The sequence below is a fragment of the Fringilla coelebs genome, assembly GCF_963513975.1.
Source record: "Fringilla coelebs genome assembly, chromosome: 12".
NCBI classification, from domain to species: Eukaryota; Metazoa; Chordata; class Aves; order Passeriformes; family Fringillidae; genus Fringilla; species Fringilla coelebs.
The window spans coordinates 7,499,054-7,525,712 of record NC_140038.1 but is presented as its reverse complement, the minus strand read 5'-3'; the positions used below and the strand labels follow the sequence as shown (position 1 = coordinate 7,525,712).

The window sequence follows — 26,659 nt, the reverse complement described above, 5'->3', positions numbered from 1 at the left end:
TTGGAATTTTCTAGTCGTACCTTCACCTTCAAAGATATTGTAGCAGGAAGAGGAATTGTGTGCTTAGCCTGGAAAGGAGTGTGTGGAAAGAGGCTGCTGCTCCTGTGGGCAGCAATCCCTGCCCTACATCAAAAGCAAAATGCTGAGTAACAAACAGAGCACAGCTGTCCCAGCGTGCCAAGAAACGTCTCAGGGTGGGTAAGGACGAGTGCAGCCTGCAAGGCACAAGAAATAATCCTCACACTAGAGTCAGTTTGCAAGGCCTTCAGTTGTGCCTGGCTTAGGATCCTGCATTTAAGGAAAAATGTGGGCCCAGGTGAGGTGAAACAAATTAGATTAATGAAAAGGATCAGAGGCCTAGAAAGTTGATTTCAGTCGAGAATTGGAGAAAATGGTGTTAATATGTCATGCAGTAAAGGTGGAAAAGGCTGCAAGAGTGATAATAGAGTTCAAAGGTATAAAAGTCTGCTGTGTAACAGCCTGTTCTCAAGAGCTATGGAAGAAAAGAAGGCATGGGTTTCATCTGTGGGATGGACATAACCAGGACACTGATGTTAAAAATAACCACTGGAATACTGGGATGCAGCTGTGGGGTCTTTAGGAACAGATGAGAAAAACATCTGCCATGAGACTTAGAGGCACAGTTAAGTCTGTCCTGGGACATGTAAAGGTGTATGAGGGTCTTGGAGACACTTTGCATCCTAATTTGGAACTTTGATTTTATTGTTTAGCATAAATGGTATTAAGTTATGCACTCAGATTGGCTAAGTTTTTTGTATTTAAATGGCTGTTGTAGGCAATGGATGATGTGTCTTCCTGCTAGGAAATTGTCCTGTTTTCTACCCTAGATCTTGTCTCTGCCTTGGTGTTCTTTGCCTAGCTTTGCATATGGAAAGCAGAACATGAAGGATCTCAACCTCCTTTTCTTGCCACTGTTAACTCATTGGGTCTCCAGGGATCACTTTGCTTGTTTACCGAATTTGAATGCTCTAAGTGGGTCTGTATGACTTTGAGTGAGTCCTCTGCATCACCTTCTGTCAGTGACTTAGTGATTGGCCCTTCCAGTACTTTGCTGTTAATGCTGTTGATTCATTATTCCTCTGGCTGAGGGGCTGGCCAAGAAGGTACAGAAAACTACTGACCAGATCAGCAAGAGCACATCTGGCTCAGTGTAAGTTATTAAATGACTGAAACTTGTTGGCCCATTTATTGTCTGCCTGGTTCCCATGGCTGGCATTTCCATCTTCAAATGAAGGTCACTTGAGGAGCAAACAATTACAGTGGCAGGAGTAAATCTGCACCTTTGTATCATTTGTTTCAGAACTGTTGGGGAAAACAAAGCAATTTGTAGCATAGAAATTATTTCATGCATTGGCAGTGAATGAAATACTCTTTTAAACTTAGACCCTGTGGAATGTTCTTTACACAGTGAGTGTTTTTTACTCACTGTGTTGTAGCAATTTTGTTCTGTCCTCTGTGCTGCTTTTTCTCAAATGCTTTTACTGGCTATTCAGAGAACTGAGCCACACAATAGCCCCACAGCCATGCAGTTTCTGTACAAGGATTGTAGTAGTTTTGAAATGTTGCCAGCACACGAAATTCTTTTCTTGTCTTTTCACTAGCTGTGGAGAAAGTAAATACAAATCCAACGATTGAAAGAGTGATAAATGCTTTATTTTTAGTGACACCATTGCTATAAAAATGTTCCATTTTAATTCAAATATTTATTTTCTTTTATTCTACTTGTTAAACCAATATTCTGTGTTCTATTTTAAACTTCTTGTTCTTTGAAAAAAGGCCAACAATATGACCATAGGCACTCAGTTCATCAGTAGAAGGTGAAATATCTGGGTGTGTAATCACTGCTTTTCTCTCATGTATAAAAACATTTCAGATGCATTGAGTTTCTGACACAGGATAAGTCTCTATTTCTTACTAGAATTTTTTTAACACACAACCCTAAGTTGTAGATTTCAACTACTCAAAGCAATAATATTTCTGCATGTAGTTTTTAATCAGAGGAGTATTTCATAGTATCTTTCTTGTGATAGCTGCAGCTTGGAGTCGACTGTGAAAGAGCAATTTGTCTTTTCGGGGAAAAAGAAAATTTGAATATCAATATTTCTGAGGAAGTATCTAATAGCAAATGTGTTGTGAGAACTGGGAAAGGGAAGATGTTTGTTTCTGTAATTGCTGCCTTTGTGGATCGCTACCTGAAAAAGATTACAAGCTAAATGAGTTCTACCCAGTTATTTGGGACCGTATTCATCGATAGCAGTTGAGAGTGTTTGTTATCAAATCCCTCAAGCATTTCCTGTGCTTTGTGTCCCTGAGATAAGAGATGATATTCTGCTGCTGTCTCTTGCAGGACCTGTTGTTCAGTGTGTGCGCTCTCAATATCATCTCCACCATTGTCTGTGCTTTGGCAACAGCAATGTGTTGCATGCAGATGGTTTCTTCTGATCTTCTGCAAATGGTGAGTACGTTTCAGTGCAACACAGGGTTTGTCCAGCATAACACAGTGTCCTTCTCTGTGGATACTCATTTGCACCTACTCTTTGCTTATAAACTGGAGCCTATTTGTGTGTCTCCGTGTAGTGCTAGAATGTGTGTGTACATGGGTGTATTTTTTTATCTGCATACATCTGTATAAACAGAGCATATAGATGTATGCAGCATGAGGAGCTGCTGTGCTTTAATGTTTGTGTGTTACAGTGGAGTGGTATGATCAGGAGTTTGCAACTGGGAGTTGTTCTTTTTGTTAATGGGTTATTAACGAGGTTCAGTTACAGACGCACGTTACATTTGCTGTCATCACTTGTATATTATCTCCAGTTTCCACACTCCCCAGAGCAATTACTTAGCTTTAAGATCCTAGTTTTCATTACTAGATTGGTATGAGAACTACAGAGTATGAGAAGTATAAGCTCAAAACTGGAACTTTTCACAGCCCTGTGCCAATAATTGTGTTTTCATAAGGAGAACCTGTTCATTCTCAGAATAACATTTGTGTTCAAAACAAGAGCAAAAAGGATCATTAGTCCTCTGCACAGTCAGCTGCATCACAGGATGCTGTCTTGTTTTGGTTGGACAAAGGCAGCTTTCCTATTCCAAATGAGTGTCAGGATTCACAAGGTTTCAATGTAAAAAAAACAAAACAAAATTTTAAAAACCTTTATATTTTCCAGGCCAGCTCCATGGCTTGTAACCTTGCTCTATTGCTGATTAATCTAGGAAATGTCCAGGTTAATAAAGGAGGGCAAACACACCAATCCTATACTGGCCATATGTACATCTGCTATTGGAAAAGTTTGCATGGATGGATGGAAGACTGGCCCAGCAAGTTAGCTGCAAACCATTTAAAGAACACAGAAATGTTGTAGAACCTGTCCATGCAGGCACAGTTGTTTTAAAAATAAATAAATAATTAGAAATACTCTGGGTGCCATGGGTATTGATTTAAGTGCATGAATTACAGAGATAAGGCTGCTCTTTCTAGACAAGTGCTCCAATCACTGGGTTTCAAACCCAGTTAAAGAATGTCTTCAGTCTGGGATCTGGTGTTTGCTTCACATAGTAATGGGTATAACAAGCTGGGCTCATATGTTTAGGGAATTACTGTAAATAGCACATAAATGCATTTTTGCTGTAGGGCTCTGTGTGTGCATACTGTGCAGGCTTGTAGAGGCTTGTGAACAGTGCTATTTAATAACACTAGTATGGATGGGAAACAATTAAAAGAAATAACCTCAGCTGATGACACTTATATTTTAAATGTTAAAGGGTCTTTATTGTATTCTGGGTATTCTTTCTTTTGATACACTCTCCCCCTCCATATTTACTACAAGAATGCCCATTGACTAAAGAACTTTTTCACCTTGCAGTGATGATGGGGAGATGAAGAGATTATCATACCTTGAAAAATCTGTCTGTGTAGTGGACAAATGGTAGCAGTGATCCAGAAGTGTATATTCCAGGAATCTTGATCTACACTTAATGGTATTTAGCAGTGTCAGAGGAATAAAAACAAATAGGTAACAATGAACCACGACCAATATTAAAGTGCTTCTGATGGGCAATTGCAAGAAGCAAGTAACCTCAATAGGAAGTCAAATTCCTAAAAGCACATAATTTTGTCTCTGCCACCTCAATCTGGATGTCTTTAAGATTCTTTCTTTCCCACCTGGCAATGCTGCCATTTCTTGGTTTCAATGTTTATTTCTTTTTGCTTCCTATGCTTTGTGTTTTCAGCTTTCTGTCTTCCTGCTTAGCTGTCTGTTCTCCACCCTTTCAGCTCCATCGACAAGAATTTTCTTCCTTCTCCCCAGAAGAAGGGAAACACATATATATCTATATTTCTGCTTAATCCCAGTCTTTTCTTGTTTATCAGTTTTTCCCTTTCTTTTTTCAGGTTGCTGAGCCAGATTCCTACCGGGCCTAAGTGAGCGTAACTTCCCTGGGGCTACGCTGACTTAGACCAGCTCAACTCTCACCTGAGGATTTCTTTTTCTTTCACTACTTTCAGCCTGTTGTCCCATGATCTGCAGTTCCCCTTTGCTCTACTACACCCAGAAATCTGATTAACTTCATTTTCTCTTGCTTGTTAATCCTGGATTTGTGCTTTTTTCCTTTACTTTTCACTGATCTGTGCATCTTCTCTTAGCTGGGTTGTACCATGTTGGAAGTTTGACAGCAGCAGCAAGAGATACCACTCCTCCTAGCTGAGAAGGTTTTAATTATTGTGCTGATGGTTTTACTCTTTTCTACAGTATTCAGGAGCTCTGTAGGCTCTCCTGTAACAAGAAGAGGGAATAGGGAGCACCCTCCTTGGATGTCATTAGGTTATCATTAGAGCAATCAGTTCTGTGATTCCTGTGCTGTGTTCCTGTCTCAGAAATTAACCCATTGGAATGGTAATTTTTGCAAATTCAAAGAATTCCAATTTATTGCTTAGCAACATAAAGCAGGTGTAACAGCCTCAAGAAAACCTGCAGCAATGATTCGGTGATTTTGTGCTTTGTTGATGACTTTTGCATACAGCGTCTTGATTCATAGAGGCAAGCTGATGTATTTTACTGGAAACTGCTGTCTTCTGACATCCCAACCTTTAGGAAAAACATCCTACAAACACAGGCTGTCCAGTAGTAAGCACAGTTTAAATTTTCCAGTGAATTTGAAGAGGGTTTTTTTGGTTTAAAACCAGTCCTACCTAACAAATATTTTATTTCAAGTGCTAAGGAAAAAAAATACAGCAAAATACTTCAAAGTGGCTTTATTACTTTATATTTTATTTTATATTTTTTCTGAATTGTTCCTTGTTTGAGTTAGCTGTTTTAGAAAGTACCCCAAAATTTTCATTTCACTTTAACCTTTCTCACTGTGTTAAGTTTATGCATTTGCCCAGGTAAAGAAGCCCTACCAATTGTACTAAAGCTGCAAGAGAAAGTGATACCATAGCTAAAGACTGAAAAGGCATTTGTTGTGTTTCACTAGAGAGTTTAAAGCTGCACTCCATTACAGGGCTTCCCAGAATTGTTCTTTCTATGTGCACACCCTCCAGGAAATAAATGTGAATCAAATCAGATCATATCAAGGCCCTGTAATGTGAAGAAACCTCTCTTAATAACCAAACTGTCACTTCCATGATATTTCATTTGTTGCCTGAGGCAGTTTCAGTTTGCATCTTGTCTGATGAATGGCTACTGTGAAAATGCACCCTGTTTTCTTCAAAAGGTAGCTGCCTGGATTAAAGAAAGAAATACAAGATATTACACCCACTGTGGCCAGGCTAAAGCATGAATTACCCCTATTCCAGTCCTCCTTCCACTCCAGATATGTTTATACACTTCTTATCCTAGAAGTGCTGGCACTGATATCATTGAGCATGTTCTGATTTTATCACCATCACTGTTAGTAGCTGTTCATGTTGTGTGATACCTAAAACCATCTGTTATTTTGTAAAGAAAATAAGGTAATGATGACACATGCAAGCTGTAATGTTTAATTACTGTTTTCATCAGTCCTAGTGATAATTCAGCATGGCATTATCCTAATAGGCTGTAGTTAATATTTCTACTCAAACACCTCACAGAAAGCATCTCTGTATGATGGTAATATCTTGCTGGCATTGTTTGACCCCCATATTCTGGTGAAATAGTAATAAAAAAACCCTCCAGAGTGAAGCTTAAGTGAGAATTGATCTTACATTATTGCACATCAAAACTTAAATAATCCTTTTTTGGGCACAAATTTCACTTACAGGTACTGTAAAACCCAGATGACATCCCCTTTAGAAATATGCATTGGGAATGATGTACGTCCACAGAAAAATCCTAAATGTAAATATGGTTGCATAAATACTCCCTTCACACCCACCATAAATGCATTCCTTAGGTCAGGAAATCTTTTGACATTTTTAACAAATGTAGCATTTTTCATCAAACACTTTATTGGTAGAATGAGAATATTTAATATTTAAGACTAAAACATGATATTTTTTTAAGTACTTACCACAGAGCAATGCCCATGAGGCTACTGAGCTAATGGCTTGTGATGGTTCTAGGAACAGCAACTGGAAACAACTGAGCAGTAAAATCTGAATGTGTTTTCCTTATCAAAATATCTTCTGTCTCATAAAATCCCTTTAAGATCAGGGACAAATGAGAAGAATCAGCCTTCTGTTCTTGTAGACAATTAGAGTATACATTTCCCTTCAGCAGATACTGATTCCAGTGTTTTAGAAAAGGAAAACAATAACCTGTCCAGGAGGACAGTTAATTGAAGAATTATAGACCCGAGTGTATTGCACAGAGCTTTCACTCAGGATAACATGCCAGTATTTAATTATATGCAATTAGAAATTTCTATTTCCCATTCTCAAAAATCAGCAGATTTTTATAAATGACTGAAATGAGAATAATGAACTCTGGAGTCTCCAAAGGACTGATTTTGGAGTTATACAGTGCATGTAATAAATGTGATATGGAAGACAGAGGTAATTACATGCAGATACAGGAAAAACTCAGATAAGTTTCCCTTAGAGCACTAGGCACATACTGATATATGGCACTTGTGGTTGAGATAAGCTGTAATTGCTGAGCAGGGGCTCCCAGCAGTGGCATCTGCATGGGGTCAGTGGTGCTGAGCAGCTGCAGGATGTGCAGAGCACAGAATGTCTTGGCTGATGTTCAGTGGGCAGGTCCCACAGCTGGGAGTCCTGGTGCAGAGCTGTCAGTCTCACATGCCTTGGGCAGAAGGAAGGACCACATGGTATCACATGAGGAACTGTTTCAATAAAGAATTATATTGACAGGTCTTACCTGCTATTTCTTCACTTCTTTAGCAGGGTTTCCTCATCAGCTTTTACCTCAGTGTACTCAGAATATTCAGAACATGAATAATACCTTCTGATCACTTCAGTGACCAACTTACAGACAGCCTTTCAGTGAAGAGCTGGAAATTCGGTCTGACAAAAAGAGAATGAGTTTTACAATTTTACACCTCTCTATGTAATGGTGTTTATTCCACCTGGAAAAGTTAAACACTGAGAGCAGAGATGTGTTATTCTTCACTGGGCAGGGATAGCTGATGTGTCTGGTTACAGGCTGTGAGCTGTGAGAGGAGGTTGCTCGTGTCCAGCCCCGTTTTTGGCTGGAATTCTCAGTACTGTGGCAATGGGCCCTTGAGCATAACTGCATTTTCCAAAACTTTTACCTCTTTTCTGCATTTTCAAAAACTTTTACCTCTTTTGGAAGTGGGGTACTTCTTGCATTTGTCCTTCTAATCCTCTGCTTCCTAACAACTTGCTGCTGCTGCCCTGGCAAACTTCTGTATAGAATGCAGGTCCAAGCAGTGGGTTTACAGTATTTTACAGCTTTCTTGTTTACCCTGCTACAACCAGAGAGCATGTTTTACTCTTCCCTCATAACTGCAGACAAAAAAAAAAAAAAAAAAAAAAGGAGTCCTCACTATGAGGGCTGTTTAAGTCAGATGTGCCCAGTGAGTGAGCTCTGTTCCACATCCCTTTAGCACATGCACTGGGCTGTGTAATGCCCATCCAGTATCAGACACATTTCACACACTAAAGTAAGGCCAGGGATGAGAAAATACCTGTCTGTGTGAGTGTAATAGTCTGAATGCCAAGCTTCAAACATAAGGTCAGCTGTTTCCTAAAAGACCATGAGTTCCAGATCTGATTTCATTGCCTGTCAGATTTCTGAAAGCTCCCAGCATCCAACAGCTCCAGGAAGGTAACAGAAATGGTTGAGTCTTCTGGATTTCCACAGCCATGGGCTTTCTCTTTCTTTCCAGTAAATATGTTTGAAGTATCTGTTGATAGCTATAAATTTTTGCTAAGCTTTCAATGCAGTTGGGTATTTAGCATTTACCAGAGATGCTGTATGCTGTTTATCTTTGTCTGCAACCATTTTCTATCCGTTGCTTCTGCAGTGACCATTAGTTTAATCCCAAGGCTGGCTGGGAGTCCCACTGTGTGAGTTGTTCCATGGTGTGAGCTGCAGATTTTGACATGATATTGAGTGCAACTTGATCCTGTTTATCCTGGTGACTGAACAGCCACCCCCATTTTCTGCTTGGCTGTTCTTGCTGTTGTCTGTCCAGTCTGCCATCAGTATCTTGAGACTGATTATTTGATAACAGCTGTCTTCTAATACCAGAAATGTGTGTTTCTGTCTGAAAGTATTTGTCAGTGTTTCTGCAGCTTTCTCAGCTCTGCATTTTATTACTGTCTTTTTTTAAACTATGAAATTTGTATTAAGCCTTTGCTGAAACCCTGCCAGACTTCACTGTTTGAGACTAACTCTTGAAGATATTTTAAATACATTTTCCTGTAGAAGGAATAAGCTTTTGCAGGCTAGCAGAGATCAGTAGACAACGTAGCATGGAATAAAATATGACTTAATTCCCACTCACTAGCTTTCAATTGTTTTCTCAAGGATGTCTGTTCTTTGTGGTAATCCCCTATATTTGCTATTGTTTCACTTCCTGCTAGTTTCCCTCTTACAGCCTTTTTCACTTTAATTTCTGTGCCTTCCAGCAGGATGATATCACACAGGTAAAGTGTTGTTTATAAACACCCCCAAACATGTGTATTTCCATGTCCATCCTGCTGCCTGTTGTCAAGTGTTGGTCACAGTTCGTGTCCATGGTTTGTACTGCTGGATCTTGAAAGGGATGCAGGTAATTCTGCTGTTCAACTGAGCTGCATCCAAGCATTAGATCTTTTCCTCCTGGAACCACGGCCCCTTCTGCCCTGTGTAAAACCTCTCCCTTCTGTCATGTCCCACAAAGTGCGTGCTGCTGGTTCACCTGCTGTGCAAGTGTCCTGTGTTTATTGCCCTGCTCTGACAGTGGTGAGTGGATCCAGCTCCAGGGAACTCCAGCACTGAGGGAACAGAGCTGCAAGTTCTCTGGTGCAAACCAAAGCTTGGGGTCCTGTATGGAAACAGTCTGGGACAAAGTCAAGGAAATTGTAAATTAAAATGGTTTTGTTTCCAGACTGTAAAAATGACTCAAATTATCAACTGTTTTAGGAAGATGAGGGCAGTCCTGAGTTTGGTGGAGTCAAATCGTGTACAAAATATGACCCAGCATACTCAGATACTTGTCTTCATTATGATAAATGTTTACAAGCTTTAGGTAATTATGTTGAAGTTTGTCTTGCTTCCTTTTTTCCTAAAAAGATTCTTCCCTATGTTCAAGATGGTAACAGACTGATGATTGCTTAGGGCAGAAGTTTGGAGTTTAATGGTTAGTATTAATGTTGTGTTACACTTTGGGAAATGGCTGTTGAAAGATCAGATGAGTTTAGACCAAATGACTGCAAGAAAGTTGTGGGGGTTTGGGGTTTTTTTCTGTAAGCCAAACAGAGAAATGTCTGATAGTACCTGAGCTAACAGCATCCCAGCTCACATGGAGGATGAAAGAGCATCAGACATTTCCCATAACAAAGAGTAAATCACACTGACACCATGCCTCTGTTTCTGTGCTGTACCATGAGTAGAACACAATGGCTGGAAGTCCTTGGTTGGCTGTAGGATGTAAGGAAATAGCACATCCTGCAGAGGAGGTTCTTTATTAATAGTCATGTGTGGAAATACCTCTGGAGAGCGGAGCAGCGAGCAGCCAATACTTCATTTTCACAAACAGGTGATACTGGCCCTCCTGACCCTCTGCTGTGCTGTATTATTACAGCTCTGACCTTTGAAACAACATACATAGAGGGAGTTTAATAAAACTAACATGTAACTCAAGCTTTAAAACACAAAAGACCAGTATAATTTCTGTGGTAATGTAAATTCAGCAGAACTACACCAAGTTAAATTTCAAGAAGTGATAAATATTGAACTGTGACATTAAAAATGAAGGTAATTTACTTTCTATTTGCTGGATCTCCTAAGCATAAACATTTTCCCTTTTATTTTACTGCTTCCCAAATCATTATCATGGATTTAAACAAACAACTGTAATGAGCCTCCAGTACAAAAACAGAGGTTGTCTTGTTCCAGCCTAAAAAAGAAATGTGTCTTCAGCAGAGTTTCTTAGCAGGCTTGTTTTAGAAGGCAGGAGCTAAATATCAAGTAATCTACTGATCCAAGAAAAGTGACATGTGAGCAGAAGCTTGCCTGGAAAAGAAAAAATTCTGTGGTTTTGGATTGCCTTTTAGTCCCCCTTTGATCCATGGGGACCAAACAGAGCCAGGTGTGGTTTGTGGGATCATCAGGATGGTCCATATTTGATCTTGGATTAGTTCAGGCCTTTCCCAGAACACTTCTGAGTGTTCCTGATATCAACGGTGTTGGAATGGCTTCTCTAGATCCCTGCTCTGCTGGAAGCTGATGAGCTCTCTGTCACAAATGTTGATGTGTTTCTCAGTATTATTACTTTTTATTGTGCAGTGTAGTTACTTTTTACTTTCTTTTGGGTTTTGAGATGTGTATATGGAATAAATGTTTTTCTTACTTTCATACCAGTGCTTAAAACCCTTATACCACATGTAAGTGTGCAGTGTCTGTATCACCAAACCACAAACAGCTATTAAGGGTATTTCCTTTTACAAGAATAATAAAGAATAGCTATAAACAGCCCCTTCATTGGAAGTGAAAATGGGTGGGATATTTCCAGTTGTTTTATTCAAAACAGAATGTCTATATAGTAGCCTGTTTCTAGGTAGTTTTATTTGGGGTTGTTTTGGGGGTTGGCATTGGGTTTTTTTTTTTCACTCTAAGTGCAAGGCAGTTCAGATTGGAAACAAAAACATGCAAATATTTATTTTAGTAGTTATATCTGTTTTTCATCAGTTATTAAAATGGAACTGATTATGTGGGGCTACAGTAAAACAATATACAATGTAGAAATATTTCTTCAGAAGCCATTAAATTGTAAATGTCTGTGTCCTGCATCCTAAGACTGACTGACCTGGAGGCCCACAGCCTCTCTGTCTTTAGTAAAACCTTGTGCTGTATTTTGGCAATCTGACCCACCCTCCTCACTGATCACAAGTATTCTTATGCTCCCAGAAGTGCCTTTTTCATTTCAGCTTGGGTATTAATGAATTTGGTATTGGTCAGGGTTGCTAATATTGACCTTGTATTAAAATTATTGATATTGGTGATGATGTTTCTACCATCTGAATGAACTTTACCTCTTGATTTTCAGTTTCTGCCACAGAGGCCACATTCTGCCAATCCTGACTGCATGACTCCACATGGAACTGTCCTGCACCAAACCTTGGATTTCGATGAGTTCATCCCACCAATCCCTCCCCCTCCCTACTACCCACCAGAATACACCTGCACGCCCGTGGGGGAGGCACAGAGGTGATTCCCCTTCCCTGCTCTTGCAGTCAGCACTGGCCTCTGAGCTGTGGGCCTGGGAGCTCTTTCAAATAATGCAAAGATGTCCAAATCATGCCCTTCACTTATATTAGGTTCTTCTTTGCCTGAGAGATTAAATATGGTTTTTTGCAAACTTGTTAGGCTACATCTGGAAATGTTTGTGTTAAAGCATTGCTGCAATAGAGAAATGATTGAGCTTAGCTAAGACAAGGATAACAATGTCTGAGCTTTGAGCAAAGGTCCCTTTGTGAGTGATCCTTTCATAGTTAACATTATACATTTGAAGTTGAGTCTGAGATTTAATTTTTTAAGGAAATTATTGCAATTAATGTGTATTAATTTGGACTAGTGGAGGATGTTTATGGTGGCAAAACAGGCTGGTAAAGATGGCTGGCATCCTAAATAAAAAACACTTGTTAAAGCTACCCTGTGAACCAGGGCTTCATTTTGGATGTCGTGTCTAATAAATTTCTTGAATGTAATTCTTTGTAGTGTATTGGCTTTGAATTCAGAGAAGTCTTTACATCACTGTGGTATAAGTAATAAATCAATGCCATTTCTTAATTGTTTGCTTGTTTATGTTTTTTTGTAGAAGTCTCCATTTGGACTTCCCTCATTCCCCATTTGGTGCTTTATATGAAGTAACCATTAATAGCCCAGGAATGCTGTATCCAAGTGAGCTGCCCCCTCCTTATGAGGCAGTGATTGGAGAGATGCCTGCCAGACAGGTGAGGAAAACCAAAGGAAATTCTTTATGTGGTCTTCATATTTTAATCCTGCAAAATAATTCTAGGTAAACTTTAAAGAAAAATCATTAAAAAATACTTTTATTCTTTAAAAACATTTTCCATACCATTTTCCTTATAAGGGTTTAGCTAACAAATTTTACTTCCCATGCCACAGCAGTGAGTAGTTCTCTATTGCTTAACCTTCTGATTGTTACAGTTTTTAGTCATCAGCTTCTGCTGTCATGTGGCAAGAAACTGCTCTTGCAAGAGCAGCTTGGCTTTAATAAGTAGATGTATTCACTGCTAATTTTTGGCATCTGGAGTCCATTTCAGCACCTTGCCTGTTCACCTCTGGCCACCTGAGCTCCAGGGCTGTTTGTTCTAATCACCAGTGAAGATGAGTGGTGACTTCATTTGTAATAGTGATAATTAAGTAGTTTTTTACCAGGAGTGAGTGTACATGAACTTGGTAGTTGCTGTTCAGAGCTTGTGACAGGCTCTGTGTCAGCACTGAAGCTCAATGGCAGCAAGAACCAAAGCCTACGGTGACAGCCACAGATTTTTCTTGACAACAAAAGCCTTCTTGTAGTTTTTGCAATTAGTGTCCCAGCTGAGCTGTCTAAGACAGTTTTGGGTCTACAAGAAGAACAAAATGGAGACCTGAGTCCTTACATGCTGCAAATGCTCCCATAGAGCACAGTACAGTAGGAACTGAAATAATGAGATTTATAAATCCCTCAAAGGCAGGCTTGGCAATGGAAATCATGTCAGGGATTTAGCTACAAAAGTGCTTCTGGGAACCATTATGTAATAATGTCATAATTGTAAAACCTTTTACTGTGCATCAAGCAATAGGTTTTATTTGTTTTTAAATGGATTGAGGTCCTTAGAATTTTATTAAATTGTACCAAATTAGACTCGGTATTTCATGCATTTTATGGGCAACAAATGTCAGTGCTAATTTAAGTGGTTGCATCCATGTAAAAATTGCTGTTGTCATCTGTACTGATTAGGAATTCCCATTTCATGACTATAAAAAAGTGGTTTTCAGTGTTTTCCGTGCAAAGTATTGACTGGGATATAGAAAAGATAAGAACAAACACATCAGGATTCTGGGTGAACTGAATCAATGATGGTGTTTTATAAGGTTCTCTAACCTGTAGGCTCTGCAGACTTGTTAAAAGCACAGGTTTTCTTCCTTTTTTCTATTGATGGCTTAGTGACTGTCTGAGGATGTGGAATTCAATAAGGTTTTGTTACCCTTGGCTGTGCAGGAGCCTGCATGAAACCATGTGCTGTTCCTGTGTGAACGAAAACTCTGACCTGGCTTCAAAATTGTCCATGTTACCTGCTACAATTCAAACCCTGGTTCTCCTTCCCCCAAGCAAGAGGGTTGATCAATTCCAAATGCACAGAAAATAGATTCAGCAATTATTCAGAGACAATGTAGAGTGTCAATAAATGTTTCAGCACAAATTTTCCGCAGATGTTTTCCAGTCAGTGATTAAGAAATTAAGTCAGTGATTATGAAAGCATCTAGATTAAGAATTTATGCAAGCCCCTAGAATCCCTAGATTTTTAAAAAGAAACAAACACCCTTAAAGCATATACCATTTCTTCCAAAAGGTAGTCAGTCTGAATTTTCTACAACAACAAAGAGCATTTGTGAACATTTCTTACTTTTCTGGTTAGTTCCCAGAACTTCCACAGTTAGATCCTAGGAACAATCTGTGACTTCAACCACATTTTACTTTTTACCACAGATGTGATACTCTGCTATACTCAAGAAAGATCCATTAGGAAATTTCCAGGGGAATTGTTTAAAAATATGAGTGATTTCACTTTTGCTTCCCAGTCCTCTATCCATCTCTCACTGAGTTAAAGTATTTCTGGTACTGTTCTTTGCTTGGAGTTGTATTTGCAAAACTTTAAATAATTTTTAAAAGCAAAATTTGTATCAAAAGAAGTTTTCTGGTCCCTGGATCATAGAGATAGATAGATAGATAGATAGATAGATAGATAGATAGATAGATAGATAGATAGATAGATAGATGGATGGATGGATGGATGGAAAATAGTGAGCACAGTAAGTTATGCTCAAATAGATGTGCTTTAAGCTACACTGGCATGTGAAATGGAAGCACTTGCCCTAATAGCTTCAGACTAATTGTGTCACATCCAATTTTTTAGGCCAGACACAGTTTAAGTGCTTGACAGAAAGGTTTGCACAGAGGTGACTGATGCTGATTTCTAGACTGTCACCAACCATAATAAGTTCTCCTAGTTAATTGTGGCCCTACAGACAGAAGTAGATATGATGCTTTCTGCTCTGCTCAAGAAAGTATCCGTTTCATTCTTTTCAACCTTTTTTGTATTTTTTTTCTCATTTTTTGTTACCAGCTATTTATTGGAATAATTTTTTTGATAATCACATTCCCAAAGAACTGCTGAAAATCTATCAATATTGGCAGTAAGGTCCAATCCAAAGTCGAATCAAATCAGTAGAAAGAAAATTTCCTAAATTTAAGGTATTTATGGATCCAGTTTTTCCAGCAGGAATGATTCTATATTTTGTTCACACTATTCTCAGAAGTGAAGGGAATTTACCCCCTTAGATCCCTCCTTCAGAAAAAAGGTGAGTGGTAATAAATACTGTGTCCATTCAGCAATCTCCACCAGGCTGGAGAGCACCTTTGTGGCGATGATGTTAAAAGGCTTCAAAACACATTAACAGGTAACATCCTCACAAATAACTAAATGAAAATACTGCTCTTGTGCTTGTTTTTGTGGTTTCTGGTTTTCTCTCTCCTATTTTAGGGTGATATGATGTGGTGAACAAAGAAACAAGCACAATATGAGAAACACAGACTGTAGAAAGAGAGATTGCTTTTACTAAACTCAGATATTAAGGTTAGTAGTGTGAGCCTGCAGCCCCAAGTGCCTGTGAATTCAAGATGAATGTACCTTGTAGATTCGGGAAAAATGTAAAATTGCACTGAGCCTGTGGCTTTGCCCTGCATTTGCTCCTGACCCAAAGATGTAAAATACTTTAAATAGCTTTCAGTCTGAATAGCAGCTCATATGAAAGTGACTCAGCATTGTCAGGTGTGTCCTTCAGATCCTGAGCACTGCAGTTTGTTTGGTGAGTTGCAGGTTAAAATGATCTCTTTCATTCTAAATGTTCATTTAGGTCACTGGTGCTGCTCAGCAAGTGTCTGAATCGAGCCTGGGGGAGAGGAACACGACCCCTGACTTCAGCACACAAGGTGATGGTGGCTTTGCATTTGTCTCCTTAGAGAGAGAAGTGGGAGTTTTGAGCACACTTTCTCTTCTCTTCTGTCCTTCCTAATGGTGAAAGAATAATTTGCTTTCAGGTTATTCATGGCAAGGAGGACCTTTTCACAGTCAGAGACTGGGGCTGGAAGTGCAGAGGAGAGTTTTGCTAGACAGAGCAAGCTCTAGTCAAGCCCTTTGAGGTGGATCTGGGGACTGTCGTTTCTCTTTGAAGAGTCCTGCACATCCCTTGCGGCTTGTGTCTCATTGTCAGCAACCATGGGTGGCTTCCTGACCCTCACACTTCTTCTCCAAAGCTCCTCCATGGCTTCCAGGAGCCTGAATAGGAAGCTTGCTGCCTGAAGCACAGATGTTGGGGATGCAAGTAGAAGAGTAGCAGAACAGGGCCAGTTTATTTAAAGTTGAAAAGTCATTATCAAGAACAGCATAAAAATGTCTTTGCTGAAGGACAGTAGAAAGAAGTAAATTACTTCAGTGTTTTTTACTTTGGCATTCTTCGTCTGAGAGCTTTTGGGTTCTTACTGATAAAAGAACTTGCAGATTGCTCAGTTTGAGTCAGTCTACAGAACATGGGGAGGGAGAAGATTGGGAGGGCAGGCAAGAAGTGTTTATTTTTCTCTGCGTCTCTTGTTTTGCAGTTTCTGTTGAGAGCACCTCTTTGATGGTCTCTGAGGCTGTTGATATCCCAGACCGTAGCTACTCCTCTGAAGATCTTTGTTCGCTGGAAGTTCAAGGATCTCTGCAATCTGCAGATCTTTCTCCCTACTGCATAACCCCCAAGGGGGCTGCAGAGCAGGGCTGCAGTGCCCTGGATTGCCACACTCACTGCAGGTTTCACAGAACTCGCTCAGAGGGCTTTCCTGATGAGGGTGACAGCTCCCACAGCCGAGCCTCTACAGACAGGTCTCAAGGACAGGAGAAGAGCTGTGCCCACGGCAGGTCCTTGGACTGTTCCTCAGGGAATTACAGCCCCTCAGAACGAGAACTGCAGACTTCTGCTCAAGAGAGCAGTGCCACACCGCCTTTGAAGCAGAAGAAAACCTGCTGTGTGGACTTTCACCAGCCTCCTGCCGTTTTCCAGACCTCTCCCTGTTTTGGGCCTGCAAACACTTCAGCAAGTGGCCCCGAGGCTGCTGTCCAGCAGCAGCAGCACCTCCCCAAGCACCCAGCCTCAAGCATCGTCCGCTCCAGCAGTGCCCCTGTGTCCTGCTCGTCTGCCACTGAAGGTAGGTGTGGGACACAAAGCACTGGCATTGATTTGTGCAGCAACTGGTGCTGCTGGAAATTATATGCAGCATTCCTAAGAGGGTTGTCTTAGGTGTGAAGGCTTTAACTCCATGCATACTTTCTAAATTTGAAAAAATTTAAGAATGGAAATGGAAAATTTGAGAGAGTGAAATTAATTTTGGCTTTTCTAAATTTCACCATTCTTTCTGCACTGCTCAGAAAACCATGTGTTGAGTAGCTTTTCCCACCTCCCTGTTACTGTTCTGCTGAGAGGCTAAACTGAGAAGTGCAATGGCAGCTGGGGTTTATTTAGGAAACTCCTACTGGAGCTGTCACGCTTGTTGTACAGCAGGATGTGTTTCCTCAAGGTGACACTGACATTGGCAGTACTGGGGCATGTCAGAGGCAGTCACTGTGACTAGTGGCAGCTTGGGGTGTATGGTGAAAAGTTTTGAAGGACAAAGAGATGAACATGAGGCACATGACAAGATGATAAAGGGAAAGAAAAGCTTTTGACTGTCATGAATAAGTGTCTTCTGCTATGAATCTCCCTTTAGAAAAGTAGGGAAGAGATATTAGCTGAACAGTGTATCTTCATAAAAATAGGCTTGTTAGTGAAAAAGAGAGGGTTGATTCGGTAGAGAATAGTAGCAGGAATGTGGAACTGGCTAAACCATTTGAAAAGGATCTAAGCTGTTTAGAAAGATTCAGAAGGGTAACCTGGAGAAGGGGCTTGAAAGTAAAGATTAAAAGCTTTTTAAGATGTCGTGGGTGTGCTGCTACAAGATTTGTTCACTAGGCTTTGTAAGGGATCTAGGGGAAGAATCGTGTGACTAGCTCAGAGCAAAAGGAGACAAAATATTGAGATAACTTGTTCCATTTCAGATGATGTTTTGGTTCTATTGCAATTCTTGCATCTTTACAATATCATTTCAGAGACTTCATACTTAGCTCAATAATTGAATGTCTTTTACCTTTAGAAATGTAGCCTCTGCATCTGAGCCAGGAAAAGTGAATCTTTAATCTAGAAGTCTGCATTTATTTTATGACATTTACTCTGCTAGGACATATGTGCAATGAAGCTGCCAGTAAGCAGACAGTAAGTAGGAATTTCTGAATCCTTTCTGCTGTGTGAAAGTCAAGAAGAACAACTCTTTCTCTTCTGGATCAGGCACTGCAAGTTTCCAGAGCTGTGCTCCATATGCTGGGTTGAGCAGTGTTTGCCGTGGGCAGCCGTGCCCACGTGCTCCAGCTGGCTCTGGACACCTGGTGGAGCAGATGCCCTGCCTTCCTTTTTAATGTGTCCTAAATACATTTATCTTCTCTTCTGGAAAAGTGGCATGGAGGGACACGAGTTGGGCATTACTGAGATGTAACTGGGCTTGGCAAAGACTGAAGTGAAGAGGCAGAGAAAGTTCCAGAGATACTGACACACAGGGGGAGGGGGAGCAAGAGCAGTGGCTCAGTGGGGCTGGGTGCTGACCTACTTTGCTGCCTACAGAGACACTTCCTAATGAAATCCTTCAGGGAAGGATTGGCTTGAGTCTCTGGTTAAGCCTAGATGTATTCTTCATACGTCTGTTTGGCAAACTAGTTTGCAATATTTTACTCTGTGAAGGTTTACATTGCATCCCCTTCCTCTACTTTTTATTGATCCTGATTTGGAAAGCATAGGTAGTTTAGAAGGAGCCCAATTCTAGTAACACATTCTGGCTGTTTGTAGCAGCCCTGAAGCGTATTTTTCCTAAACTGTGACAAACAGCTGAAGCTCTTTACAGTCTTTGGAAGTTTCAGAAGGCATTTGATCTGGATTTTTCATGACTGACTGTTGATATTCACTGCAGAACTTTCAAGTATACCTACGGGATTGAATAACAGGCAAAGATAAAGGGAACCAACTGAGCTCCCTCAACCAACACACAAGAAAAAGTGATTTGGGCTTTTTTCAGTAACATGCACCAACTTTTAAAAATTGTCCTGGAGTAAAAGAACTGGTCAAGTGGACTTGACTTTATGAAAGACAGAGCTGAAACTACACATTGTTAATACTAATAACTGTGGATTTTGGAGAACTGAGACTGGAGGTGCTTTAGCCATGTTCTCAAAAAGGAAAATACAGTGATCAGATTGTAGCTGGGGCTTGGGCTTTTTTGAAGACACTGCCTTTCTACTATAAGAAAAAAAATCACTAATTTATTTTCTGCCTTACCTCCAAGTCAATGTGAAGACATTTTAAAGCACAACCTTGACATTTACTGTGTAGATTTTTGTGAAATGGATTTTGAATTGCACTGTGATTGCACTGCCCGTAGTTCGGAACACAAATTATTTGACATGGGGATGGTGCTTATGCACAACAGGACAGTGAAACAACAGAAATGAGATCTAATGAAACCAGTCTTTCAGGCCCTAAAACAGAATTCATTTGCTTCAAGCATATCTTGACCTGATGGGGTCTATGTGATATAGTCAAATAATTCTCCCATTAAACCTTTTAAAATAAACTTGGAGGTTTTTTTAATACCTGTCATCTCTAGTGGAGAAATTATAAATGAAGGCTTCCTTTAACAGGTGCCTTTGTAGTCACTGTGTACTCCCTGAAAAACATAAAAATGGGTGTGTTCACATAGCACTTTCAGACATGGTTCCCTCCTAAAAAAAATTACTTCAAAGCTACTAGTTTGCACGTTTTTTATGCCTTTTCCCTGTGAAGTTTGTCATGGCAAAGGCAGACAAAATCAACTCCTAGCACAGATGTTTATTACAATAAACTTCATTTATAATCAGCTATGATGGAGCCAGTTAAGTGCCTGAGTGATTATTGTAGTGTTTGTGTTCCAGATAATTCAGGGTCATGTCCAGTGGTGTAGTTTTGACTTGCTGCAAGTACATTAAACTGTTTAGTAATGGATGGGAAGACAGAACCTCTGAAGTGTCTCCTCTTAATAACCATGCCATGATTCATGTGCTACAGTACTTAAGCATAATAGAACAAATTAAAGACAGAATAGAAGCTGTCTCTCTTAATTTCTTACAGATTTGCTATGTTTTTAGCATCTTACATTTGTTTCCTTCATTTAATTATTCACTCTACCAGAGAGGATTATGCCAGCTTTTCATTATAAGCTCTCCCTGGAGATATGGAAGAAAACCTCTCCTAAGCTACCTAGAAGTTCAAAACCATTTTCAATCTTGGAAACAGATAACCAAATGTGAGGGTTTATTCCATCTTGTCAGAAATGAAAAAGACTGCAGGTGGTAGTTACTGTACACTGTGGTCTCATCATCATTGATCCTTGTGCTGAAATCCCAGAAACTGTCATTAGATGGCATCCAAAGCTGTTTGTAGATGCTTCATAACCACTTATTGGTTATTGATTGGCTCATCAGGTACCACCCTGCTCACCTACCCATTAATTTAAACAATGGTATGTTACATTTGTACTGAAAATAATGATAATATATTTTTAAAAGGAGGAGAAATATTGAATTTAAAAATGCTGGTTTTGTAGAAATCAGAGGGATTAATCTTTCTTGTTTTTCCCATTTTCCAATATAAACTCTGTCCACCCAGGAAATACAGAAGAGGTCTGAGGTCTGCCTCTATAGAGAGCTTGCCATAGTTTCAGCACTTAGGCCTGAAATATTTAAGATTACAGAGGAAGCCATAAAACATGAGCTCTGTCTTCCTGTTTGTATCTGTGTAACAACTCATAAGGCATCTCTATGTGTAGTAGCTTCTCTTTGTGAATGGACATCTTGAAAGCAGTATTTCTTCTGAGTAGTTTCATTCTGTAAAGGAGATAATAAAAGGTTCCAGTGTGTTTTTCCTTGCTTTGGGCAGAGGACAGCAGGGGTTGACTTTGCTCTTTCTGTCTGCCTTTGGTTGAAGGTGATAATTGTGCCTGGACATCTGTGTGCAGGCAGTGCCAAGATGCAGGATTATCTCCAGCTACAGGAGAAACAGGTGAGAATTGGTTTTCTAAGGCAGAAGATGGGTTTCCTTATTTTCTTTTGAAAATAATAAAAAGCTTCTGAGAGAAATGAGCTTTGAAAAGTCTGGGGCAGAAAAGGCAGTAAACAGCATACATGTGTGGTGTACAATGCTGATGGGACCTGCCTTGAATGAAAATAAATGCTGTGAATTAGGTCCTCTGGTTTAGATCAGCATTTTTGTTTTCTCTGTGTTTCTCACTAATCTTTCTTGCATAAAATTTCCAAGGCCAAGAAATAGGCAGAACTTTAGTCTTAAAGCTGGGGTGAGGGGCTGGGCCTAAAGCTGTACGAGCTGCAACACAGAGCACCTGGTGGGTTTCCTTAGCATTAATGTCAGCTGAAGTCCTTGAAGGTGGAGGTAACAAAAATGTCTGGTTTGTGAAGTACTTTAATTACTCACCCACTCATTCTCAAGGCGGTCCTCCTTGGCCATGGGAAGGTCTTACTCCTGATTACTCCTAGTTGCTCCTGGTTAAAATTACCCATTTTGTAGTGTTTCCTTGGCTGCATGTTTTTGCTACTCTTCAAACAAAACAGACATTTTATAACAAAGTAGAAACTTTGTGACAATATTTGTTTTGCCTTTTTTTTCTTTTCTCTTTTTCTTTTTTTAAACTATTACTTTAAAGATATTCTTCCCCCCCTTTTTTAGTTCCTGTCTCTGGTTCTCATATGGCTGCCTCTGCTTGCCAGCATTCTTTGAGCAGTTTTCTACCAACTGGAAAACAGAGGGATACAAGGAAAATTGATCTGCACCTAAAGCCAAAGGCTTTTCACACAGTCTCGAAAGAGCGGCCACACTCCTTAGTGGACCTTAAGGCCTATAAAGACACAAAAATTTTAGTGGCAAAATTTTTGGAACATTCAAACTGTAATCTCCCTCCAGAAGTGCGTCATGTAGTGAACAGCATACGGTCAGTCATTAAATCTGATGAGAGACACATGGAAGAAGCCATCTTCAGTGCCAATATCATAGACCAGGTAAGCCACTGATGTTCTAAAGGTGTGTCCAGTTTCCACAGACAAATACCTTATTTAAATGTTTGTACAGTTTAAGTTCTTCAGACAATTCCTACAGATGCGCTTTTATAGTTACGTGGCCTTGGTAAGAAATAATTTGTATTTGTTGGGCAGCAATACGTTTTACACTGCAGTTCAGACAGAAAACCTGGCTGTGCTTTCCAGGTGCTCGGTCCTGAATCCTGATCAGCAGCAAGGACAGAAGCAGGAGGGGTTCTGGAGGGCTGAACCTCCTTTGGAAGGGTTTCAGTGTTAGCTTAAATGAGATATTATTCAGAGACTGAACTTTTTGAATGAGAACTTTTCTTACCCCCTTTTCCCCATTCCTTCCTGCTCCCCTCCTGCCTTTTCCCGCAGGTGATGACGAGTTCCCAGCAGGGCGCGGGCGGCTGCAGGAAGCGGCTGCAGGAGGATCTGCACCTGCGGAGCTGCGGCGCCCTGAGCTCCCCCGCGGCCCCGGCGCGCAGCCCGGCCCCGCTCGGCCGCGCCCTGGAGCGGGAGCGACCGCACAGCCTGATCGGAGTGTGCCGGGAAACCATCCTCTGAGAGGGCACCAGGTATGTCAGGGCAGCTGAGAGGTGTGGAAGAAACCAGGACTGGGACAAACACAACTAGTGGATGACTTCAAAAGGAAAAAGTGTCTTCCTTTGGAATTCCACTTTTTTCCCCACAGCAGGATGAGAACGGCTGTTTTTCTGAATGTAAATTTCAGCCTTGATTTTTGCAAACTTTTAATTGATTTATTAGTGAAGTCATAACAAGTGTTTTCCCAACCAGAAACGCATTTATTTCACTGTACTTGCAGAAATGCTACTGATGCTGCCCAGCATTTCTTGAAAACCATTGCAAACCCACCAGAGACTGGCTGTACAACTTAAAAGTTGTATTTATTTAATGTACCTCAAAGTGTTTTAACTATCGTCAGTGTTTTAATAAAAAAGTATTTCTGGACTTTGCCTTTTCAACACTGATTTGGATACAAACATAAAGGTGATTTATACACACATACAGTGCTGCTTCTAATCCATTCTTCCAGTGTCTTTCATTCCAGACTAACTGATCTGCCCAATTAAAACTGCTCCCCCCTCCCAGGGCTGCCCTTTTAATCTGCAGTACTTGCTGCAGTGTGGTTTATTCCTGCTCTCTTCTGAATGTTCAGCAGTTCAGTCCTGCACTAGTGTGTGACCAAGAACGGATGGGAAATCCTCTGCAGTGTGTGACCAAAGATGCATTAGGGAAGAAGACTGAAATTCTGCATTTCCAAAAAGCATCTTTCACAAACTTTTTACCAACACCAACTGACTGGAAGTTAGAGGAATTTTTATCTAGCAGAGCCTTGAGTATTTTCAAAAAAAATTGTTACTCCAATTAATAGTTTTGACAGTTTTATTACTAAAACATATTATTGTGGTTCTGCTGTGTTTATGATTTATTTAACATTGATCTTTAAAAAAATATCAAAAAGTAAATATTGACACTGAATGTTTCATTACCAGCATAAACACAGGTCTGCCAGCAACATCTTCCAGTGCAAGCTTCGTCCTGGCTCTTTCAGAGGAAATTGGAAAGGCTTTAAACAGAAGGTTCTTATAAAGAACCTACCACAGGTTGATGTTTCGGGATTTTAATTTTTTTTCAGCAGTGCTTGTCAGTAGCCTTAGTTTCCATTTGAGGTTTAATCATATACTGGTTTCATTTGTGTCACTCTGAGCTGGGCAGACATCCTGTGAAAAGGTCACAAAGGAATGTAGCTGAAGATGGGTAGTTTAAGTTTTACAGATTCATCCATTTTAATGTATTTTAATTATAGCATGCTTCTGTATTGATGTGAAGTTACAGTGACATCCAGTGGCAACAAGCTATGCTAATTGAAAGCTTCTACTCTCAAGATCATAATGATACACAAATTCCTAATTCAAGAGAATATTTCTTTAAAAAAAAATCTGTGACCTTTGCAACTGCGCTTAGATGAAGAATTAAATGATCTTCTACTTGGAATTTTTTACTATCTAAAGTTACACAACAAACAAAATAAGCAAGCTTCCTTTCTTATTTCAGATTTATTAGTGATAGGTTAATTCTTTCCTAAGGTCAGTTGCATGCAACACACTACTCCTTGAAGTACAGTCATCTAAAGCTCTTTAGTTACTGCATGGTAAGGCTTCTTAAGTCACAGTGTATTTTCTTGAAGGCCTTGGCCAAAAGAAAAAAAATAGACAAAGTTACACCAATTAACATTTATCTCATAAGGAATACAACTTTACTACTAGGTTTTTTATCTACACACATTCTAATACTGCTGATGGTGCTAGGTTATTTGTCAAAACAATTTACATTCAGAACACATTGCCTTAGGAATAAGAATGCTTTATAAAAGACAGAAACAGGTAAGCATGGCTTTCCCATTTTGAGCTATTATGAACAAAAAGGTAATATGCAAAAATTAAAGAAAAAAAAACCCCAGCCCAACACATACATTACACAACCTGTGCAATAAGTTATCCATGAAACAACTCTGTTAAATCATAAAAATCACAAGCATTAAAAATAAATATGTATCTAAATAAATATTTTGATTTTAATCTTGTGGCAATTATTCTTTATTTAGCATATGAAACACTTGTTACATGTTTATGTTCACACCTTGCCAAACAGGTTACACTTGTCATAACAATACCAAGTACTACAGTGGTTTTCTTTACAGTAGAGTCTAAAAGTTTGAACTGCACACATTCCTTTCCACTGAAATACCAGCAATTCAGCACCAGTTTTAAAATTATGCAAAGTCATCAGTATTGGACCACTTTATGGGACTGGGATTTTTTTTAACTTGAGGCAGCCAGAACTTTCTCTAATTTCTTCTCTTTGCCATCTCCTGCAGTCTCATTCATCAAATATTCACATTCACTGTGTTATCAAACAAGACAGACATACATCACTCCACATAAAGGTTACAAATAAATATGTTTTAAGTTCTATGAGAAAAGAGTTTAGAAGATGTTCAAAATACTTAAATGTTTACAAAGATTTTTGTCAGTGATTATTGTCTTTGACCATCCTTCTCAACACTTTTTGTCAGAGAAATAGAAAGGAAGGAGAGAAAAGGCAGAGACACCTGTCTGTTCTTTGTTCTGGAGTCCTCAGGTCAGCTTCCAAGCCTTTCATTCATACAAAATACAAAATTCTCTTCAGTTATGACAGCTTCATCTTGGATGGAAGGTGTTAGATGTACAGGGGGGTCTCTTGACCTGTTAGGAGCCTGAACATGGCGGCTGGCATAGTCTTCATGTGAATCTGTCAATTGGTTACACAGACATTAATAGAGCTGGTACTAGTTTAAAATAATCCAGAAGGCCCCATCTGTCTTTCCCTGTGGTCAAAGTGCATTTATTGTCTTGGCTTCTATAGATTTTTTTCCCTAGAGTTTCTAGTTCAAAGTTCTCTGGTTTTAGGATGCTGGTTTGCTGTCTTTGCTTTTTTTTTCATGTGGTTTGGGGTTTTTTGTTTGGTATTGTTTTGTTTTTAAATTATTTATTAATGACAATTACATGATAGTTTTAAAAGCCACCTAAACACTTTTTGTTGATACACCCTACTCCAATTACAGTAACATTTACAGACCTTAATTAAGAAGTAGCACAAATCTCTCAGAAAATTTATTCTGCTGTTCTGGTATTAATGGAACTTAGATTAGTATTCTATCTTCCTCTCTGCGGGAATGTCATTTCATATTTTCACCTAATTACAGTACGATCCTCTGAACACAAAACTTGGACTTTGCCACCTGATGCTTAAATGCCAGTCAAGAGTTTGGTGGAACAGTTTTCTCCTGTGGCTAATGTACTTCAATTCCTTCCTGAAGGAGTCCTGGGACTCCAGTCCCCAGTGCCAGAGGGATTTCACAGACTGACAGAGCCCAAGGCTCAGGTAATCACATCTCCACCAGAACTGGACTTACTGGACAGCACAAGAAGAAGAAAAGGAAACTTTACTAACTGATAACACAGACCCTCACCAGCTGCCTTGGTATCTTCACGCTGTGAAGAAGAAAAGTTTCATGCTGTTTTCCTGTGTTAGGTGAGAAGTTACACAGCAAAGAGGGACCATGAGGGGCTGTTGGAATCTACAGCTTTGCTCCTGACATAGTGCACATACTCTATTATGGTTTGTCAGGTATCATTTTCCAGAAGGAAATCAGCTGTCTCTAACTTTTGTCAGAGGAGCTAGTGGGAGATCTGCCTAGGTTCTGTATTTAGACTACCATTACATTCGGGAGGGATTTTGAAAAACTGGACAATCTTGCTTATTCATTGCTGATCTATCTAGAAGTACTGGAGAGAGGTGTCTTAACTTACTTCCAAGGTAAGTTGGAGATTCAATTACTAAAATGTATATCAGTTTGCATCTTTCAGACATAGTAATTAATTTCTATGGCAGATGCTGTAGTGAGAAGCCAAGACAGCCAACATCCCTGAGTGATTTCTTCCTTTAATCACTTGATTTAATTCAGACAGTAGGTTGAAGGTATAGAATTATGCC

General features: G+C 39.7%; 2 protein-coding genes across 7 annotated transcripts in view; one reads left to right on the top strand and one right to left on the bottom strand.

Annotated features, from left to right (window-relative positions):
• Positions 1 to 22,666, top strand: part of ENTREP2 (endosomal transmembrane epsin interactor 2) — a gene marked incomplete at its 3' end in the record, with an annotated part of 36,329 nt that extends 13,663 nt beyond the window's left edge. Inside the window, exons 3-11 of the mRNA XM_084213849.1 lie at positions 2,369 to 2,476; positions 9,056 to 9,073; positions 11,677 to 11,837; positions 12,448 to 12,583; positions 15,774 to 15,849; positions 16,516 to 17,103; positions 20,997 to 21,071; positions 21,753 to 22,081; positions 22,478 to 22,666. Of these exons, the coding sequence (XP_084069975.1) occupies positions 2,369 to 2,476; positions 9,056 to 9,073; positions 11,677 to 11,837; positions 12,448 to 12,583; positions 15,774 to 15,849; positions 16,516 to 17,103; positions 20,997 to 21,071; positions 21,753 to 22,081; positions 22,478 to 22,666 (1,680 nt within the window). The remainder of the gene's footprint in view (positions 1 to 2,368; positions 2,477 to 9,055; positions 9,074 to 11,676; positions 11,838 to 12,447; positions 12,584 to 15,773; positions 15,850 to 16,515; positions 17,104 to 20,996; positions 21,072 to 21,752; positions 22,082 to 22,477) is intronic.
• Positions 22,667 to 23,806: 1,140 nt separating this feature from the next.
• APBA2 (amyloid beta precursor protein binding family A member 2) overlaps positions 23,807 to 26,659 on the bottom strand; it is an 84,009-nt gene continuing 81,156 nt past the window's right edge. For 5 of the 6 annotated variants that reach the window (XM_084213366.1, XM_084213365.1, XM_084213368.1 and 2 more), the window contains one exon: positions 23,876 to 25,414. In XM_084213366.1, the coding sequence (XP_084069492.1) occupies positions 25,343 to 25,414 (72 nt within the window). In that variant the 3' untranslated portion in view covers positions 23,876 to 25,342. Of the gene's footprint in view, positions 23,845 to 23,875; positions 25,415 to 26,659 lie in introns of those variants that run through there. The other variant, XR_014616449.1, reaches the window with a different exon arrangement.